Here is a 23,128-nt window from a genome sequence, read left to right on the forward strand (position 1 = left end):
AGTATAAACACGCATTGAAATATGGGTTAGTATATTAAATATAATGAGCACAGAAATATTACCATTCCCGATGATTGGTGGTAGAGATGGTGTCTTTGAAGGTGGAACTGGGTTCAGTCTTGGAAGCACTCCGTTAATCTGCTTTATTCTTTCTACTTTGACTTGTTCCATCCATTTGGTTCCTGTCATGATTCTTCTGCCTTGTAAACCAAGTCCTGTGGTTGCTGTGGAAATGGTAGAGTCCATGATTGGGGTATCATCCAGGGTGCTGAGGTCTCCTATGCTACCTCCATATTTCAAAGTAAGCTCGATCCCACTGTTGGTATAGTTGCTGATGGGGGACTGCTCGCTGCTGCATGAAGACTTACCACCAGGGCTTGGCTGAGATGTCTGCTTGTGATAAATTTGAAACAATATCAGTAATTTTACATTGTAGAAAAGAACATACATAATGCAGATAGTTATATCTGTGTTTTATATTACTTTATATAATTTTAAGAACAAAATCAGTTAAAACATACAAAATAACATATAACTAACAACCACTAAAACAAGCAACAACACAAAACAATGGTCAACTAGATTTACAGTAATAAAAGTCATATCTACTAAAGTCAATACGGTGTAAAAGAAGAAATGGTATTTTACATCCAAACATATAGAAAAGAGTATTAGCCCTCACCTTATTACCCACTGTCCTTAGAAAGTTTGAGAAAGAAATTTGAGAACATCAGACAGAAAAGACATTCAGTTAGTAAATTTGAGTTGTAAGTAGTAACACTACAACATATTAGCCACTAACACATCATCTATATTTTATGTGAGCTTTCTAAACAGGTTCCATGCAAATCTGAATTTAGACTTAAAGTGCCACTGTCTCTTTAAAGAAAGTTTTGATCAGCTGAGGTGTAAGAAGCACTTGGCTAAACAGTTTTCTCGCTGTTTCGCTCACTGTTGCACAGAAAGAACTTTGTCTATGGAGCACGTTTTGTGCAAGGAGATGGGGAGAGAAGTGTTTAGCTGATTGCTACTCCTACCTTGTTCTAGTAATCAGTTGGGGGGGGGGGTCCTAAATCCCAACTGATCAAAACATTTTACATTTCAAAAGTTTTAACAGTGACACTTTAAAAGTGTGACAATATGAAATGTTTTATTAATTTTAAACTTTATTTATTTTATACTCAAGAGAATGGAGAGGAAGTCAAGAATGCAACACTAAACATCCATTAGGTATAAGCCCTTTCAAGATTCATTATACACTTTCCATATGTTGCTGCCTTTTGTTTATTGAATTAAATGTAAATAGTTAAACACTCTCTTGACATGGAAGGGACAGGACACAAAAATGTAGAATGTTTTAAGACTACATACCATTGGCTTTTCAGTCTTCACCGATTTCACATGGAGGCATTCTTCATGCTTTGAGGTAGTGTTATTGAGGTCCTTGTGCTCACCATGCACACCCTGAATTGGATGGCCAGGTGACCGGGACTGCGAATGGCTTCCTGGTTCTCGAGGTGGAGGAGGTCTTGGGTGGATGTCTCCACGTTGTTTCTTTGTTACATGCGCCTCAGGACCATGTACTGTTTTTACGTGTTTTCTCAAAGAGCTTGGATCTGTGTAACGTTTAGTACATCCAGGGATCTTGCATACATACGGTTTCTGCAGGGATAAATAGAGAATAGAAAACAGTTATACTTATCTCTAGAATAATGTTACACACTTGACTGCTGTATTTTCGTTGAGTACATTATTATACATTTAATGCTTGGAAATTATCTATATACAGTATAATAAACACTCTACAGGCAACAGTAAATGGCATTACTGATGCATTTTGTGTTGAAACCACAAGATGGTGCTAGCTTCCAGGAGTATAATAGGTTAGACTAGCAACATACAATCTCTATGTAAATAATAAAGGCCTGATATTATTTTGCCATATTGACCCACTTTGTTAAAGATATCCTGAATATACTGGCTGCCAGCTTAATATAGGGTACCCATGAAACAGTTTTGTCATATGAATGCAAGTGATGTATATGCAATGGAAAAAAACAATAATTTGCTGTAACCTGATTATGAAGTAGGCAATATATTTCTCAAACTTGAACGCACACAAAAAAACACTAAGGCAAAATTAGCACGGAAATCATAGTAAAAAACCTAAAACATACTGTGGAATGTCGGAAAAGCTAACTTTATTGTAATGAGTCGACATGGAAAGTCTGAGTCATAATACAGAACTCATAAAAACTCATATTGAATTCATTCTTTTTCACCTTGAACTATATTATTTTATGTTCAAGAAAAAACAATCCTGTTCTGACCACTTTTATTTTAAGTTTTGCATATGCGAGTTTCTCATAGTGGTCAGGGCATGCCATTATAAAGCGCTGTTTCTTATTTTAAAATTGCATATGAACATATTGGGCCTCATTTACTAAGATTGTTGGGTTTTTACTAGTGGGAAAGTTGTTTCAGACATGCAGGATTCCTCTCTATTTACTATTGGGAAAAGTCGGGAACATTTTCTGACCAGCTTTTTCTAGGTCGATATTTCCAGCCATTTACCCACAGGATTTTCTGTGAGTTCCATAGTAAATCTGTTGGGTTTTGAAAACACGCCCCTTTTGGCCAGCCACGCCCTTTTTTCGGGTTTGTCGGGTTTTTCAGGCGCACACTGGCGCAGACATGTCTCAGACAAAATAACCAGACAAAAACTGGTCGATTTCAGCTTAGTAAATGAGGCCCATTATTTTGGATGTTTTCTGTTTGTAAAATCTAAGAAAAGGCGCTCAACTCCTAACTCCCTGGGTGCATTTGGGCTTCCCAGTTTACTAATCCTGGTATTTACAAAAGGCATGTGGAAAGAAACAAAGTATTTGAGTATACCTGTATAGAATTTGTTCTTTAAACTTTCAAATGCACCTCCATGCCCCTACTTACAATGAGAAGTACACTTCTGGAACTCAAACTGCTGTTGGACAAGTTTAACATTAAATAATGAGATATCCAATTCTTAGTACAATATTAATGAGCACTTAAAATTCCACACTCCCGCAAAAACTGGAGACTCCATCCTAACGTGGTGCATTCCTAGCATAGCTTTCACGTAATAACGACACAATTAAAAGATTATCTTGATGAAATATCACCAAGGAATTTACCATTAGCGCTGCCATAATTCAATTAGAAAAAAATGTATGTAAATAGGAAACTGATCATGATGTCACCTTCATGATCAATGACTGCTTCAAGTGTCCTCACAACATAGTAAAGATACAGGGGGAGATTTATCAAAACCTGTCCAGAGAAAAAGTTGCTGAATTGCCCATAGCAACCAATCAGTTTGCTTTTTTCATTTTTGAAAAGGCATCTGGAAAAAGAAAGAAGTGATCTGATTGGTTGCTATGGGCAATTCAGCAACTTTTTCTCTGGACAGGTTTTGATAAATCTCCCCCACAGTGTGGGGTGTAAATGTTATGGCTGTTGGCGCTTACCTCATTGGAATGAGTGCGGTTTTGGTGCTTTGCTCTGTCTGACGCGTTGGAGAAAGCCTTGTTGCAGCCCTCATGCTCACAGACATATGGTTTTTCTCCAGTGTGAGATCGCAAGTGAGTTTTCAAGTTTTCTAATCTGGAGTAAGCCTTTGCACACCCTTCAAACTAAAGGAGAAAAAAAGTTTTTGCATTAACATGCATTTTTGCATTATCATTAAGATGCGTCCTACTCTAAATCAGCCCCCATTTGTAATCAAATGTATTAAAGTTGCGGGCTGAAGAGCTGTGGGATTTACATGGCACTAATTTAAATGAATTGGCAATAATAGTACATGGTCGCTGTTAGTCTCATATAGTCTGAACCACTTTTTGCAGTGGCTCTGGCCACAACTAAAAAAAGTAAGTCCCGGGCACTGCCCACATGAGGTCGGGGTAATGAGTGTTACATATGCTGATATGGGGTAGGTAACTCTGCAGTATCTTCTGGGTGTGCTACACAGACGGAGAAACAACCATAGAAATATCACATAACGAAGAAAAAGAAGGCCGGAACATTCACCATGATATACTGCTGTCATCCTTTACAGATAGAAAGTCCAAGCGTGCATACCATACCCCAAACACAGAGCAGGAGCATACACCTGGGCTGCTCTATGATCTCTTTTTTAAGTTAAAGGGGTTTTCCAGGAAAAAACTTTTTTTTATATATATCAACTGGCTCCAGAAAGTTAAACAGATTTGTAAATTACTTCTATTAAAAAATCTTAATCCTTCCAATAATTATCAGCTGCTGAAGTTGAGCTGTTCTTTTCTGTCTGGCAACAGTGCTGTCTGCTGACATCTCTGCTTGTCTCGGGAACTGCACAGAGTAGAAGAGGTTTGCTATTGGGATTTGCTTCTACTTTGGACATTTCCCGAGACATATGTCATCAGAGAGCACTTAGACAGAAAAGAACAACTCAACTTCAGCAGCTAAAAAGTACTGAAATGATTAAGATTTTTTAATAGAAGTAATTTACAAATCTGTTTAACTTTCTGGAGTCAGCTGATATATAAAAAAATATTTTTTCCTGGATAACCCCTTTAATTTGATGGGACTCTGAGTATAATGGGGTAGATTTATCAAACCCAGTGTAGAAGAAGAGGGGTGCCGTTGCCCATAGAAACCAATCACATTGCTTCTTTCATTTTTCAGAGGCGTCATTAAAATCACTTTACCTCTACGCAGGTTTTGATAAATCTCCCCAAGTATTTCCATATTCTCTAATAATTCCATATGCCTTTAATATGGCACAGAGCTAAAGAGATGGTTTCAGTTCCTTTGTTCAATGATTCATTTTATCTAAAGGCTAAATTTAAGGGGAGAATCTCTTGCAGCGACATGTTTTTGGGTGTAGTGTTAAACAATGATTTGGTAAAAATGTTTCTGATGAAGCAACTTGACACTGAGCTATTACCACTACTTACAGTGCATTTGTGTGGCTTCTCTCCTGTGTGTCTTCTCATGTGGACTACCAACATGTACTGAGCCTTGAACGGCTTCTGCTCTCTAGAACAGTCCAGCCACCGACAGACAAATTCTTTCTTTTCTCCATGTATGTGATCATTGTTTATATGCTGTAAATAAGAGTAAAATTAATCTCTTTGAAAAACAGTTATAATAATAATAATCCTAAAATTAATACAAAAAGACAGTGATTAAAATAAACAAAAACGTGTTAAGACAGTGTTTCCCAACCAGGGTGCCGCCAGCTGTTGCAAAACTACAACTCCCAGCATGCCCGGACAGCCAAAGGCTGTCCGGGCATGCTGGGAGCTGTAGTTTTGCAACAGCTGGAGGCACCCTGGTTTGGAAACTCTGTGTTAAGGAGTAGAAAGTGTTCGCTAGATGTAAGCTTTCTATGTCGCCACAATATTATCTGGCTACAAATTTAGCATAAGCTGTATCCTGAATTCCAGACAACTGAGTTTAACAACTTCTTACTGAAGTATTGCTGAGTCTGGCTCATTCCATAGCTAGATATCCTGGGACTGTATAATCACAGTCACTTTTTATCATATGCTTTTTAATGACAATAATTCGCCACAGTAAACGACCATTGACTTCCATCAATACTCAATAATGTTTAGTTCTCCATCCACCGATGTGGTTACTGTATTTCATCTTGCACCTTTCTACAAGACACTGTAACCCCCTAAACTAGTATAACTGTGTCAATAACGTCTAGGTCAGGGTTGTCAGGCAGTTTTATGTTTGGAAAGCCACAGGGACTAATCTCTGTAACTATTCCAGCTGTACTGATTCCGGTGAAATGACAGCAGGCGTTGTACAGACAAAGACATATAAACCTTGTTTCCTTGCGAGGGAAGAATGGGTCAAGCAGCAATTAGAGTTGATGACATTTCAGAAAAGCCTAAAGGGACTATTGCAAAGTCCAACACTTTCAGCAGACTCAACCTCAAAACAGGTTAGGAATTACATCAAGTCAGAAGCACTTCACCTGCTACAGCAATCCCAGTACAAATACTGATGGTAAACACTACGGGACTGGTAAATCTGCACCCAAAACTATCAAGAAATAGGAATACAGTGCTTTGAGCTATCTATTATCTTTAGACCTCATGCATATACCTCATGGACCCACAGAATGGACTCATTATGGACCATAGAAACAATATGTGCCACCATATGGTGCATGTTTAATACTATAGTCAGTATGTTCTCCTTAACCCCTTAACGACCTAGGACGTAAATGTATGTCCTGGTTTGGCGGGACTTCGCGCACCAGGACATACATTTACATCCTGTGTATGACCGCGAGCATCGGAGAGGTGCTCGCGTCATACACGGTAGGTTCCGGCGGCTAGCTGCCGCCGGGGACCCGCGGGTAATGGCCGACATCCGCGATCGCGCGGATGTCTGCCATTAACCCCTCAGATGCCGTGATCAATACAGATCACTGCATCTGCAGCACTGCGGTACTTTGAATGGATGATCTGATCGCCCACAGCGCTGCCGTGGCGATCCGATCATCCAGCATGGCAGCCGGAGGTCCCCTCACCTGGCTCCGGCTGTCTATCGGGGTCTTCTGCTCTGGTCTGAGATCAAGCAGACCAGAGCAGAATATTACCGATAATACTGATCGGTACTATGTCCTATGCATAGCACTGAACAGTACTAGAAATCAAACAATTGCTATAGATAGTCCCCTAAACATAAAAAGTGTAAAAAAAAAAGTTGAAAAATGTAAAAAAAAAAAAAGTGAAAAATCCCCTTCCCCAATAAAAATTTTAATGTCAGTTTTTCCCATTTTACCCCCAAAAAGCGTAATTTTTTTGTTATAAACATATTTGGTATTGCCGCGTGCGTAAATGTCCGAACTATCAAAATATAATGTTAATGATCCCGTACGGTGAATTGCGTAAATGTAAAAAATTTAAAAAATCCCAAAATGCTGCTTTTTTGTCACATTTTATTTTTAAAAAATTAATAAAAAATTATCTAAAAGTTTTATATATGCAAATGTGGTATCGATAAAAAGTACAGATGACGGCACAAAAAATTTGCCCTCATACCGCCCCATAAAAAACGAAAACGCTAAAATAAAATTGTCCTGGTCCTAAATGGGCTTGGTCCTTTAGGGGTTAAAAAGGTGAAGAAAATCAAAGGCACATAACAGACTATGGAAACTGTATTAAAGAAAATGGTTCTGTATCAGTAATGTTAAAAAAAAAAAAAAAGTAAGATGGACTACTGAACAGTTTTGTTTTTAATACATGGAAAACATCTATTGTACCTGTAATGTCAGCCACACATACCTAAACATTTTAACAGTAATACTGATGATTTCTTGCAAAAAATTGATGTGCCAATAGTTAAAAACAATATTTATGGAACCTTGTGTAGTAGTAATTCTTTCCCACTACCTCTAGGTGGAGCAATGCATTAGTATGTCCTATAAAATGCATGCCTCTGTGGCCATTATAATAATCATATACATACAATTCATTGCCTGAAGTGACATTGCTTTGTACAGACACATTCACATGTTGGAAAAACACTAATTACATGAAATCAGAGCCTGACAGGGATAAATCTAATAGTTTAAATTGACTGCTGCCTGGGGTACAGATCCTGTAAAACCAAAAAACCCAGGACAAAGACAGACGCATAATACAACACTTGCAAGGCTAGAATTCCACTGAGGTTTTTCATGCAAAAACGCAGATAAAAACGCCCATTTTGCCGCACAGCGTTTTTTCTATGAAAAAACGCTGCGGCCAGATGTTAGCTGCAGTCAATAGTGAACTGCAAAATGCCAGATCCACTTGGCGTTTTTACTTTTTGGCGTTTTTTTAATCCTTTGGTCGTTTTTCAGCTCCTTTGGGCTCAGAGGCTGGATTTCAAAAACATCCTAAAATTCAGAGTATGGCTTTTTTTTTCAGGAAAATCTTGCAATCCTCCTCCCACAGAAGTCTTTGGGAGGGAAAAAATGCCAAGAAAAATGCCATGTGTGACTTTAGCAATCCAAAAAAGTTATGGAGATACCTTTTTTTTTTTTTTGTAAAATTTCATAGGGTACCATTAAACAAATATAATAAAAAGATATAGTAGTGATGGAAAACATTGTATTTAACGAAATTCATATTTTTTAGAACAATATTTTTATAAATTTTTAAACAGGGATCAATTTATGTGGGCAGGCAGAGAACTAAAAATCTAGTCGGCAATATAAAAAATGGCGAAAGGGGCCATTTAATTATAAAAATAATATATTTTTTATAATTAATTTTTAAAAACTTTTTATTAGTAATGCATTTTAATTATGTGTTTAATAAAATGTGTGATTTTTACTTTTTTTTTTTTAAAAGATAGATTGCAGCAGGTGTCACTGCTGACACCCACTGCGATCCTCTGGTATAAGCTATAGAAGCCAGCGGCCAGCCGTACTTCACTGGTCCCCTGCCCAACACTATACTCCGCTGTGATGTGAAGTTCTCTTCACTTTGCAGATTCATATTTCCTGCTGAGAGCTGTGATTGGCTAGATGGTGTTGTCCACTCACAGCTCTCAGAGATATATATACGAATCTGTGATGTGAAGATAACCTCACATCACAGCGGAATATAGTTCCGAGCAGGGGACCAAACAAGTGCGGTCAGGAGTGACACCCACTGTGATCTGACCTAAACTGCAGGTACTACTACTCCCAACATGGAGCACACTCTGCTCCATGCTGGGAGGTGTAGTACCTGCATTAAAAGACAGATCGCAACAGGTGTCAGAAGTGACACTCAGGCCATCTGTCTATTAGTACAGATACTACAGCTCCCAGCATGGAGCAGAGTGTGCTCCATGTTGGGAGTAGTAGTACACCTGTTGCGATCATCCTGATGTGAATTTCAGGACTCAGCTGTGCTCATGGCTACAGAGCCAGGAGAACAGCTGATGCTGAGCAGTAGATATATGTTGTATATCTACTGCCCAGCAGGAACTTACTGTAAGCCTGCAATGTGTATACAGTATACACATTGCTGGCTCACATAACCCTTTGCTGAGCTGTGCGCAAGCCCGGCAAGGAAAGGGTTAACTTACACTGGGGGTGGAGCTACAGACCGGAGCAAGGCTGGTAAGGGTGTGAGGCTCTGTTCACATTGTACGTTTTGTATAATGTGAACAGACTCCTCTGCCAGTGTCCTCCAAGACAGGGATACTCCAGCTGTTGCTATACTACAACTCCCAGCATGCCCAGAGAGCATCTCCAGCTGTTGCTTAACAACAACTCCCAGCTTGCCCAAAAAGCCTTTGGCTGTCTGGGCATGCTGGGAGTTGTAGTTTTGCAACAATTGGAGGCTTCCTGTTTGGGAAGACATTGCAATATGGGCACTTTCCCCAGCGGAGAGCACCAAAAATGTTTCTTCTCCTTTCAGAACCGTGTATGCATAGGATTACGGCGGATTTGGAGGACTACTGTGGATGAACTGTATTTTTTTCCTTTTAATAAAATGGCTAACGAGGGCTGTGTGTTTTTTTTTTAATAAAATCATTTTTCCAATGTGTCGTGTTTTTTTTTAAATTGAATATTCAGGCTTAGTTGTGGAAGACGTCTTATTGACGGAATCCATTACTAAGCTGGGGCTTAGCATTAGCCCCAAAAACAGCTAGCGCTAACCCAATTATAGCGGGAAAAGCCGGTACCAACAAGCTGGCGTTATTTAGGCTGGGGAGGGCCAGTAACAATGGTCCTCACCCACCCTGGTAACGTCAGGCTGTTGCTGCTTGGTTGGTATCTGGCTGAGAACAAAAATACAGGGAACCCTGTGCATTTTTTCATAAATAAATAAATAAAAAATGCATAGAGTTCCCCCTATTTTCAGTATCAGCCAGATACCAACAAAGCAGCAACAGCCTGACATTACCAGGGTGGGCTAGGACCTATGTTACTGGCCCTTCCCAGCCAAAATAACGCCAACCTGTTACAACCTAGGCCCAGGAGCGCCATTTTTGATGCGCCAGGCCTGTTGGTACTGGCTCTTCCTGGCACCCCTGTGGAGGTGGGTACTGGGGTAATAATTGGTGGTTAGCGATAGCTGTTTTTTGGGGCTAACACTAAGCCCCGACTTAGTAATGGATTCCATCAATAAGACGGCTTTCACTACTAAGCCTTAAAATTCTATTAAAAAAAAAAACACAACAAATTATTTTATTTTAAAAAACACTCCCCCACAGCCCTCATTAGCCATTTTATTAAAAGGAAAAAAAAAACAGTTCATCCGCATTAGTCCTCCAAATCCTCCGTAATCCTCTGCATACACGGATCTAAAATGGGAAGAAAAAACAAACACAAAAAATGGGTTAGGACATTTTTGGTGCTCTCCACTGGGGAGAGCGCCCATAATGCAATGTCTTCCCAAACAGAGATCCTCCAATTGTTGCAAAACTACAACTCTAAAGAAGTGTCTGTACAACTGGCAGAAGTGTCTGTTCACATTATACAAAACGTACAATGTGAACAGAGCTTCACACCCTTACCAGCCTGGGTCCCGTCTGTAGCTCCGCCCCCCTAATGATGTCATCATTAGGAGGCAGAGATACACAGACCCGGCAGGGACAGGGAACGAGGGAGGTAAGCGGACCTCATCTTCTGTATACACAATATACAGCTATCTATCGATAGCTGTATATTGTTTACTGCCCAAAAGGGCTATAGGAGCAGGGAGTCCTGTCAGTCTGGTGACAGGATTCCCGGCTCCTGTATAGTATACACTGGTACACTATGCCCTGTATACTATATGGCCGGGGGAGGTCAGTAGGGATGCTATACATCACTCCTCACCTCCTTACACTCTGTGGACTGGGTGCTCAGCATCCGACCCATAGAGTGGTACCCTGAAGGCAGTGAAAAACTGCCACAGGCTACAAATTTGGCTGTTTCCACACACCAGGAAAAACGCCGGAAAAAAACGCCAGACAAACTGCCAAAACGCAGGAAAAAGCTGTGGCAGTTTTTCTTGGCGTTTTTGCTGGTGGGAAAAAACCTCAGTGGAATCCTAGCCTTAGTGAGCTTCAAAAACAGCCCACGGGTTTCTATCAAATGAAGCATCTTATTTTCTACCTGGAGTAACATTCAGATGGTTGGTAATTAATGTTTTAATACATTCTCAGGTTTCTTTTCTGACTTTGAGCTATGTCAACAAGGCAGTTTGACAGCAGAATCAGTATGGAGTGTCACGGGTCAATAGTGTATGAGCATATCATTGCTTCCCAATAAAGAAAATATGGACTCCTCATGCAGATAACTCCTTTATCAATAGGAATGAATGGATGGCTTGGCCGGGCAGAATAAGGTCCACTGTTTGTTACCTCTCTGCCTCCCTATGCTTGCTCTGTGATGTCTATATGCCCTAATAGGACATAAAGGCAAGAATTGTTTAAGTGGGACAACTCAATTAAAAATGTTTATATATGGCTGGGGGTGGAATAAAAAAAAAAAAAGTAATACTCTCCTACCCGAGCTTCCAAGCTGCCATTCTGACAGATCCCCGTCCCTGCTTTTTAGCTAGTTCCTGTGATGTCTCCGTCAATGACTGGCTGAACTGGGCAGTTCCTGTGGGGTCAAGTCATCACAGGAACCACGAAGAAGAGGTAATGAGAAACCATTGAAATGATAGTAGCAGGGGATCATGGTAAGTAAGTTTCACTTTTCTTTTCTTTGTATATCACCCACTGCCATATATTGAGTATATGTACTGTATAATGTTTTCATTACAGACAACCTTTAATACACTACATAATATAGCTCCAACAATTGCATAAAGATAAAACCAGAAAAAGTTATCTGAAAATGGCAAGTAGCCCAAACTATACAAGCAATCGTGCCAACAAACCTACACTCTAACACACCAATAACCATGCTGGAAGATGGAAAAGTGCACAAACTAATCTAAAACAATCACAACCTGCCATAGAGTAGAATTGAACATCACAACCAGTCATGCAGCATCGACTATATTGCTAAACATTATACATAAACTCTGTATATGCCAGTACTACTAGATAAAACCTTTTGCCTGCAGTAGAGTAGGGCAGTATTAATAACTGAGGTTGTCTCTGAAAATACTGGAAAGAAAGAGTTATAGGAACAAGAGACAATTGTGTGTGTTTGTCAGATTTTGCAGGGTCTCCTATCATTCTACCTGTCAACCTTTTGAATCCCTGAGATAAAGTGAAGCTGTGTTACCAGGGTAGTTTATACTCCTGCCCCCATTTCATAATATAGCTTGACTTTCATTTTTATCCGCTGGTTTTGCAGCTGCCCGCACATAACAGTCAATAGGTTAAACATGCTCGGTTTGTATGTTTAAATACGAGTCCGAGAATTCCCAAAAGAGAAGAAAATCCCTGGCTCTTGTACAAAGAAAACATAGTACTTTGCTCCAAAGAGCTTTCTGTGGCAATTTAAATGTACAGAGACAGACACAATATCCTGCAGAAGTCAAATCTACCTTATAACATTCCTGACCCCAAGAAGAAGATATGCCCCTGCAGGGACTTGTTCAGAAAGTATCTATTCAGAAAAATACACTTATCCATAATGCAATGCTCCCCTTCTTGTTACAACAAGACATTCAAAATGACAATGGTGCAATGTGAACACTGAAAACAATGACTTGAGCTTTGTATAATACATTGTCCAAGAAACACAGTGCTGACATGCTACCTGAAGGTCTACAGATTAACAGACAATTAACAATATATTATATAAATAACATAGGTCAAATAACAATTTCATAGAATTATACCATGCAGATACTATTACTATTCTACAGTCCTAAACTACCCCATAGAGAAATGGACTGTTTTAAAAGACGTAAACATGTCCTAAAATAAAACGACCATTCATTTGTTTTCAATCAAACATGTTCTAAATTGTACTATCAATATTTTTATTTATTTTAAATACACAATTGTAAATTTCTTTTATTTTGACCTGCAATAGTCCAGATATTCTACAGAAAAATTATTTTCAACATAATCCATAAAAGAAGGAGTTCTGCAGCAATATGTGGTCTTTTTTGGGAAGTTAGTAGTTAACAGTGCTTTAAGTCTTAGATTTACAGTACTTGCTTTCATAGCGGTGCTGCTGGGTTTGTCTTTTAGACTCTGTCAACACTGCTGTAGAAGCCTGTAGCAATGTGATGCTGTTTCACGTTCCATGACCATCCTGTGCTCTGCCTAAAGAAATGGATTCCAACAGGAAGCTAGTTAAGGAGGTGGTATTTATGATGTGACATTCTTCCCTTGAGATCTGCACTTTGTTGGCCTATGTAGTCTCTGTGGACTGTAGAACAGCTCTGAATGATGCATTTAGTTTCATATATATATATTTTTATAAATAGAGAACTGTGGCTGCATTAGTACTGGAGGAATACAAATCTAAACTAAAGAGCAAAGCTGAGATGGTTCAGTTGGGTTAAAGGGAAACTAACAGATGGATCAACCCCATTAATCTTATGTGGGTGATCCAGAGTAAAAAGATGTATTCCTTACCACAATCTGTTCAGCTGTTCTTGAGACATAGCACAATCTTGCAATACGCAAATGAACAGTTAACTGCACTGGAGGCAGGTTTGAGGACTATCTGCACCTCTGACACCGTACCCATAGCCCGATTTGCGTCACCCCTGCTTATTAATATCTCCTTCTCCTTGACAGGCGGGGTGGTGTAAACAGAACCCAGGGGTAAACATCTGAGGTGCCGATAGTCTGTAGTGCAAGAGTTTACTTGCATATAGCAAGATTGGGCCAAATCTTATGAATGACTGAATGGGTTGGGGTAAGAAATTGCTCTGGGTCAACTACGCATTATACCTGTATATTCAAATTAGTGGGGTTGATCCATCTTTCAGTTTCTCTTCATTGTAAAGCACAGCTCTACTTTAGAACTGCACTTTTAATTATTAGGTTATTATCAGAAAATATACAAATCTATACTCAACAAGCAATCTTTGATCCATTGACTTACTAAAGGCTGCAAAAAGGCAGCCAGTAGTCTGTTATAAGAAAGCAAAGGAAGATGTAGAACAGTCATGAATGATTTCAGATAGCTCCTAAAAATTGTTAAAGTGTAATTCCACACTAAAGCTACTGAGGTTTGAGTCTAGTATTCTAAATTTCAGTTGCAATAACAGATTCAGCCCACTGACAAGAGTGGCGCTATTTCCAGGGAAAAAACAGCACCTTTTTTCTAATCCTAGACACACCCTTTAAATGTGGCCATTCAGTTACCTTAATGAAAAGAGCTTTGTCACCATTCTAAACCGGTTCATATTGGCAGCCTATTTCTATAGCCCCCATGTGCTAGTTGACACAATTCCCTTCTGTGTTCATTCATTAAACCAGTGTTACCTTGGTGCAGACAGTTTATTGCTCAGCGAGCTTCAGTTTCATATTAAACATTTCAGCAATGAAAGGGGGATAAAGGGAAGTGTTTTATTCCAACGTCAGGTGCTTTTCCAAGCACACATCTGCAAGGCAATACAATACAAAACATAGGCAAAAGTAATGAAATCTCTACCAAATGGACCAAACCCAAGTTGCTTAATATAGAATCTGCATTGGTTTTACTGGGTAAATACACAGTGCAGGAAAATGTTGCCCTTTTTTTCCACATAAATGTAAGGCAATTTTAGGATCAAGAAAGGGAAAGACATATGCAGCTTTAAATGGTGAGACATTCTACATATTTTTCTATTTGCAAGAAACACATTTTTATAGAGGCTATGAATTTTCTCATAAGGTATTAAAAATAAATTCCAGCTTAATTCAGGTATTGATAGCTGGAAAGTTAATAGCTTAATAAGGTACATTCTGGTGTTATGGAAAAGAAAAACTTCTTATATAACACCTCTAGTCTGGCTCAGAGACTGAGCCTTGCCAATCTCTTCCACACAGTGCTGACATTTTTATAAAGCATTTGCAATGGTCCAAGGCGAGCGTAATTATTTCCACACATCATGAAATTCTATTGCCAATTCAGTGTTTTCACATGTTTATGGCGAGAACGTAGAAATTAGGGAGACACATTTTATGCTTCAAGTCTTTTTTGTTTGTAACCACTGTTGTGCTTAGAAAAATCTCAATGCAGATTTTTCAGAATAAAATGTTCTGGGATGTAAAGAGTGGTCCTACTCTCTGTCTGTTCATCATTGTATTGTCTGTAATAGAAGTGGGATTTCTGTCTAATAAAAACAAACTGAGATTCTGAGAGAGGATTGGACAGTTAGGCTTAATGGGACTTTCCAACCACATAAAAATCATCTACAAATGGTTAAAACCAGCAATATAATTATCACTTGAATTTTATACCGGTAACTCTAATTCTCGGCAGCAGCAATGACATCACTAAGCATGGAGCTTGGCTGCCATGGTCATGTTTTGCGGATAATACTGGAAGAAGTTTCCCATTAAGATCAATAGTTCTACATGGATACATAATGTGAAATTAACGTGTTATGAGCAGTGTATTGATACACTGATATATCAATAAAATCAATGACATGTGTGTCCTATCTGATGAAGCAAACTTATAAAATCCTGTTTCTATCACAAGTTCAAGTAGCCACGATGTGCCACAGCATCAAATGCATATGGCACCCACCTTTAGTTTGACAACCTGTTACCCTTAGTTGCAGTCACCTTATTAAATCCACTAAGGTGGTCACACATGCTCACTTAAACTGCATTACTCTCATGTGTCCCACAATTATTAGAAGTTACTCTCAACTGCACATGCAAGCATTGAGTGAGTTAGTGTGATTGTGGAAAGCTTGTGCAATGATGCACAGCAAGCAGCATGACTACAATAAAGGAAGGAAACATGAAGTGAATAGATCGATGGGAGACAAGAATTGCACAGTGACGCACAATATTTTAGTTAAAAAAAGCAACACTCATAGCTTGTACTTTGCACTATATACATGGTACACATTAAATTTTTTCAACTTTGTTTAGTGGATGACCCATTTAATGAAAATATAGCAAGATAGCACAGCAGGATACCTCTTTCTGGAGAAGAGCTTCTTTGCATGGGAGTAAGCAAGAAAAAAAAAGGTACAATCATATATATATATATATATATATATATATATATATATACACACACATGTTTGTATATAATATCTTTACAAACAAAAGAGAGTTTAGTATACAAATGAATATGTAGTATTTATTCAGCTCATGATCAAATGAGCCTAAATGAAAAGTCTAATGCTATAGAAGGCTGAAACCTAAAATAACTAAAAGTTACATTAAAGCAGTAGCAGTTTCAATGCCACATTTTATATTCTGTGCATAGAGAGAGAGAGACACACACACATGGCCAAAAATCCAGATTAACTGCTGGCCACATAGCCAGTGAAGGGAGCTAAACCTGTTTCCTGCAAAGAAGGCAGACAGGATACTGTTGGGGAGATCAGCCAGATCTAGAACAGGTTTACTTAGTCCTGTTTTCAAACACATAGCACATTGTGGGTTTTTATTGCTCATTTCCAACATGGAGGAATTCACTAAAATTATTATAGGAATCAAAAGAGCTGGCCTGCAGAGTCTCATCAACTTGGCACCATTTTCACTTGGCACACTATCTATGTACTTTCTGTGCTGTGAAGTCCAGGATTCACTTAGTCATGCTAATAAACTACATCAGAGTGAACCATAAATACAGACACTGCACAGGTCAGCATCTGGAGTTAAACTTCACAAAAGGAAATCCAATGACATTTAACCATTATGATGGTCAAAAGGAGATCATTGGCAATAACTAGTGGGATCTCTATCTCTTTTGGAGAAAGACTACAATGTCACCAACTATTGAGATAAACAGAGCATTCTTAACTGTGCAAAACTACAGGTCCACGTGTTGTGGCAGCCTCCTGTATACCAAACCATGCCTGCATGTGGTGGCCAATAGCACAACATGAGGCTTTACCCTAAAAGGGCATGGTGATAACTGAAGAACAAATGAAAAACAACTGAAACAACTGATTTTGGACAAAGTTTCAGGTATACCCTAATGCTACGACTTCCACATGTAGGTGAAACTGTGCCCACATGCTGTGACCAATGGCCTTACAATTTACTGGCAAAACTATACAACTACATGTGGACATGATTTTGTCTGCACGTGACAACCGCAACATTACAGCATTGTTTCTTCTCTTTGAAAAATGTCAATATCCTAAACTGAGACGTAGAATGCTACATTTTCCAGCAAGAACAACACTTTATTCTGGAAGTAACAAAAGTTCAACCAAATGAAGAGTAAATGAAGAAAAGAAAAAGAAAAAAGCAATCCTAGTTTGCTACTTTTGGAAACCAGAAGTAAAATAAAACAAAACAAAAAAGCTGGAAGGAAAAACACTTTTTTGTAACCTATGGAGCTGCAATAAACTGGTAGGTATGCACATGGGTACTGCAAGCATTTCCTGTGGCAGAACATGGTGTGGAGGCGATGAGTGACAAGAAGAGACATTATTCATTATTATAGGAAAAAAGATAACGGCTGATAAGTTATAGAGAGTAGCAAGAAATGTCTGCATGGGTTTCCACCAACTGGTAAAAACATGATATCATTTATGTTACACAACTTACTAATACATAGTTGCCTGCTGTAGGACATTGCATAGAGGAATATAACAAAAAAAAATCAAGAAGATCAATGTGCAGGCAAAATAAAAATAATACAGTATACAGTACAAAACGTGTATTATCTTGTGACAATAGCACTTGTCCTGGGATATATTGAGCAGCAAATAAACAGTTACGGTAGTTCTTAAAGTTGATGTGATGAAGGGAAGGAAAAATTGACATGTGTAAGGATCTGGGTGTCTTTTAGAAAAGGCCAAATTATGATGAGGAGACAACTGGGTCGGAACTTCTCCATAAAGGCTGGTGTTCTACTGGGAAATCTTGGCTCTTTGCTCTTTGGTAGATAGTTACGTTGACACATATCTCCTGCCTAAACATAATTGCAGACCAAGTATCTAATCATGGCAGCAGGGATCCTATTGGTAAAACCTCTTTCAACAGGATAATATGTGCCCTGTCACACTGTACAAATAATTCACAAATGGTTTGAGGAACATGACAAAGCTATGGATATGTACTCCAGTTCCCAAGTTCTCAATCCACCCGAGTATCAGTGGGATGAACTGGTAAAATCAAAATACATGGATGGGTACCACCCAGCAGCTTACATGGATCTGCTGTTAACATATTGGCCCTGATTTACTATTGTAAACCCAACATGTTTTGTCGGGTTGTGAGGCAGATTCTGCAGCATTGCGACAGAAGTTCTGTCTGCGCCAGAATAAAAAAAAAAAAAAAACGACTAACTCTCCATTTTATGGAGAAAACCTGAAAGACGTGCGTGGACGCTGAAAAGGGGGCATGTTCCTGACATTTTTACAAAAACCCAACATATTTACTAAGTTTTCCACAGAAAAAGTAGTTTGGATTTGAGTGGAGGAAAAACCCCACAGATCAGAGCATGTGTAAAAAAAAAAAGCAAAATGTAGGGAAAAGTGCAAAATGTAGGGAAACCTTAGTAAATACCGTGGAAAAAGATTTGTAGGGACTTAAAACCCACAAAGAAAACTACACAACACTCAGTAAATCAGGGTCAATGTTGCTAGATATCACAGAACATATTGAGAAGTTCATAACTTAACAGGTTAAAACTGTTTTACCCCAATTTATTGAAGCCTTAGAAAATGTCACAAACAAATTACTGAAAATTTGGCCACACTCACTGTTAAAGAAGTTTGCCACCCTGTTTTATTCCATACAATCCTATATACATACACCTCTATAGATAAACACAAGATAACAATATATTCCATTTGTAAATGCTATTTTTAAATGTTTTTTAAAGGACACACCAGAGGACCCTTTCCTCTAGAGAGCACTATGAGGTATGCTGAGTGAATTGGGCATGCGCATTTTCAGTGGACAAGAGACGGAACAGACAGCTTAAGATGATGCCAGTTTGGCGGAGGCAGCAACGTCTAGCTGAGACGTGATGAGTGAGTGGATTAAAATCTTGGAAACATCTTAAGTCACAAAGTAATAATTTCTTGATATGCTTTGAAAGTGATGAACCATGGATAATGCGTCTGGGATGTGGATAAAATCGTAACAGTTTTCGAGTTAGCATGGGGACAATATGACAACAAGAGAAGAACAGGAGAGAGAAATAGATATCTTAAGGGAATACACTGAGTGGAAAGAAGTTGGGAGTAGACAAAGTATGGCTTTGTGTGAAGTATTAAGGAAAAAACTAAGTATTTATATGGAGTATATGGTTTCTGAGACTTGTTATTGGTGAGCATAAATTGGTGAGTATAAAACTCCCATACGTACGCAAAAAAAGTCTCACAAAAGTCTCAACTGTGACTTTTTAGTTTTGCTTATGTGCTCCAAATTTATCAACCCCCTGTGATAGTATGTAAAAAAAAAGTAAAAACTAAAGCTAAAAAAAATTCCTTCAGAACTTGATTACCAAAGCGAACAATGATAAATGTCCCCCTATATATCAATATGCTAATATTTTCCTGCTCTAATGTTGGCAGATCAGACTGCAGGATCAACATGACAGGCAATGTTCATACACTGTATTTTAGCTTCAATTTGAGCCGTAAACAGCTTAAAAAACAGGCCAGACACAAAAAAATGGCTGAAAAACCTGAGGATACAAAAACTGTGTGTACACATAGCTACAGGTTCCCATAAACTGTCTCTCTGAAGACTGTCTTACTTGTCATAAGATATTAGACGGACCTTCATTTGAACTTCCTTCTTAATTTTTGCTAACACTATTGTAACCCTCTCTGACATTTGAAGCATAAATTTGTAGTAAACTACAGTTTTCCATGTAGCCATTGTCATCTGCTGCCAAACATCTAAACAGCTTGTTGTCCAGTATCAAACTGTAGGATGAACTGTTGAAGGTTTTTTGGAAATCACATTTCCTTTTCATCAGTCAACAATAAGCTGTTTGCCAATTCTTATAGTAAAAAGGTTTGCATGCGTCTCATCTTCTTTTAATGGGAACATTACGATGGATAGATGGTGAATCTTATTAAAGATTACATTTTCATAATTAAAATGTACCACAGACCCTTCCAACAGTTTAAAATATTGTAATCAATGTTTTTAGAATCTTAAAATATGTCTCAGAATACACTTAGGTCAAACTTAAAGGGGTACTCCGGTGGAAAAAAAAAATTCAAATCAACTGGTGCCAAAAAGTTAAACAGATTTGTAAATTATTAAAAAAATCTTATTCCTTCCAGTACTTATCAGCTGCTGTATACTACAGAGAAAGTTGTGTAGCTCTTTCTAGTCTGACCACAGTGCTCTCTGCTGACACCTCTGTCTATGTCAGGAACTGCCTAGAGAAGGAGGGGTTTTGCTATAGGGATTTGTTTCTACTCTGGATAGTTCCTGACACGGACAGAGGTGTCAGCAGAGAGCACTGAGGTCAGATTGGAAAGAACTAAACAACTTTCTCTGTAGTATACATCAGCTGATAAGTACTGGAAGGATTAAGATTTTTATAGAAGTAATTTACAAATCTGTTTATATTCTGGCACCAGTTGATTTAAAAACATTTTTTTCCCACAGGAGTACCCCTTTAAGTTCAACCTTAGTGTACTTGGAGACATATTTTAAGATTCTTTGTAGGACATTGTAGGAAACGTTATATTGTGAGGGAGTAGAATGCTGGCAAATATTTAAATGAAAAGTAGCATTTTTGGTCAAAGAGCGACTATAAGTGACTCTATAATTGAATACATTAGCAAAATGTATTTTAGTTCCCACTTGGTTTAATTTTAGATCTGTAATTGTTACAGATTAAAATTAAGCACAAGGGACTTCTTTTGGGCTGTTCACTTGCCATAATACATCTGTATTTTAGCCCACATTTCAGCACATACTTTGGGACCTAAAAATTTCCCAAACGAAGATAAAATTTGCAAGAAGCTGTTTTTAGGCTATTGGGGGGAGATTTATCAAAACCTGTGCAGAGGAAAAGATGACCAGTTGGCCATAGCAACCAATTATATTGCTTCTTTTATTATTTAGAGGACTTTAAAAAAAATTTAATAAAAGAAGCGATCTGATTGTTTGCTTTGGGGAACTGGTTAACTTTTCCTCTGTGCAGGTCTTGATATGGCTCCCCCATAGTGTTTACTGTAGGCCAAGAAAAGTCAGCAAAATCTTAAACTTTTTTTGTAAATGTTCATAAAACAGTACAAATGCAAAAAAGGCTGTAAAAAAATTCACAAAGTTAGACTTTATTTGGCCTGTAAAATAGAAAATTTTCAGCCAAAAACTGTATGGGAACACAACTTCAGTACAAAAGTAAAAATATTTTGCTCTGTTGCCGAGTATACGCAGAACTGCATTTTTTTTTTTAACATTTTTTAGTTATTTATAAAACCTTCATTCCAATTTACATGCCACAATAAATAGCTCAGCAGGAATCATGCCCTATGTATGCTCAGAAATACCACAACATGATTTCCTAACAAAAGATGATACGTGTTCTGAGACCAATTCACAAAAAAGGAAAACAAGCATCGGACCTATCTAGTTTTGCTCTGCGATCAATAAAGTCCCTTCTTAGTGGGCAATCCTGAAAACAAATTACTGCCACCCTCTGTCCTTCTTCCCGGATGTGGCTTTGTCTCTGTCATATAATGCTGCTCCTAGTTTGAGTGTTGTTCTTCCTTTGCTGGCACGTATATTTGAAATGGATGTCCCTAATAGGTGCGGATGTCACAGCAATATAAACGAGTTAGGCAGAAGGTTTGATTCATGGCACCGCATCTTACCGTCCGCTGCTGTTTGTGATTATGGATCAACTCACAACCTAATGACACTTCTTATTTAATCAATAATTTCCATGCTGAGCAGACAGGCCTCTTACAGAGAATGGACAAGACGCTACTGATAGCAACAAGGCACTGTTATTAATCTTTCCTTAGCCAGCTTATCAGACAACACTGAAAAAGAACCACCAAGATAGATTTGAAGTAACAATGACTGGCGCTCACATCCTAAAAATCTGCTTAGCCTTCTCAGTACACTTTTCACGTTTCGGCATCTGTTGGTAATATTTATTCTAAACGCTGTCATTTTAGGAAATATTAGCAGGGAATTGTATATAAAAAGCAATTCGTTTAGAAAAATTTGCAAATCAGCAGGACCTTCACTAGATTACTTAGGCTAGGCTGGCCAGTACAGACTAATAAATCACAGTTTCATTTGAGATGTCAGTCGCCACAGCGCCTTGCAACAATGTTGGCATCTGTGATTCAGTGAAGCCTTTTCATCTTCAAATAAGATGCTTTATACTGATAAGAGCAGTAATCCTCTCCTGATCAAAAAAAAAAAAAAAAAATCTGCATTTTACCAATTAAAGCTTCTGCCAGGAGCAGCACTGAGACTCCAGTGAAGTTTATCTCTGCTAAACACAAGGAGGAATACAGTCAGAGCTTTGTTTCATTTTCAGCTTGAATACTTATCTTTCTTTAAGAACTGCAGTGTCTAGGCCTGATGATATGCTCGTCCCATACCTACACTACAGCTCCCTATATGACGAAAAATGCAGACACACAACCGTACGTTCTGCAGATCAGATATGCAAAGTCCTCGCTTGCAAACAAATAGGTGCACTAAACACAAATAAGTCTTCTACACAGATGTCGGATGTGGACTACCGTATATACTCGAGTATAAGCCGAGTTTTTCAGCACGGTTTTTCGTGCTGAAAACGCCCCTCTCGGCTTATATTCGAGTGAACTCTCCGCCTGTCAATCCCTTCTCAGCGGTCTTCACGATGCTCCGGCCCCTGTATCGCCTGTCATTACGCACAGAGCGAGTTTGCTCTGTGCAGTAATGAAAGCGGGGTGCTGCAGCTGAGATCCCAGGAGTCCCCAGTGGCGGGACCTCCGCGATCTGACATCTTGTCCCCTATCCTTGGGATAGGGTATAAGATGTCCTGGGGCGGAATACGAGCAAGTTTGCTCTGTGCAGTAATGAAAGCGGGGTGCTGCAG

General features: G+C 38.7%; 1 protein-coding gene across 7 annotated transcripts in view; it reads right to left on the reverse strand.

Annotated features, from left to right (window-relative positions):
* The window catches only part of GLI3 (GLI family zinc finger 3), a 223,574-nt gene that overhangs the window by 3,837 nt on the left and 196,609 nt on the right, over positions 1-23,128 (reverse strand). For 5 of the 7 annotated variants that reach the window (XM_056520513.1, XM_056520509.1, XM_056520511.1 and 2 more), the window contains 4 exons: positions 4,971-5,120; positions 3,504-3,668; positions 1,372-1,662; positions 63-393 (listed from right to left, as the gene is read on the reverse strand). In XM_056520513.1, coding sequence (XP_056376488.1) covers positions 63-393; positions 1,372-1,662; positions 3,504-3,668; positions 4,971-5,120 — 937 coding nt within the window. The remainder of the gene's footprint in view (positions 1-62; positions 394-1,371; positions 1,663-3,503; positions 3,669-4,970; positions 5,121-23,128) is intronic. The other 2 variants (XM_056520514.1, XM_056520512.1) reach the window with 1 other exon arrangement.

The sequence above is a fragment of the Hyla sarda genome, chromosome 5 (genome assembly GCF_029499605.1).
Source record: "Hyla sarda isolate aHylSar1 chromosome 5, aHylSar1.hap1, whole genome shotgun sequence".
NCBI classification, from domain to species: domain Eukaryota; kingdom Metazoa; phylum Chordata; class Amphibia; order Anura; family Hylidae; genus Hyla; species Hyla sarda.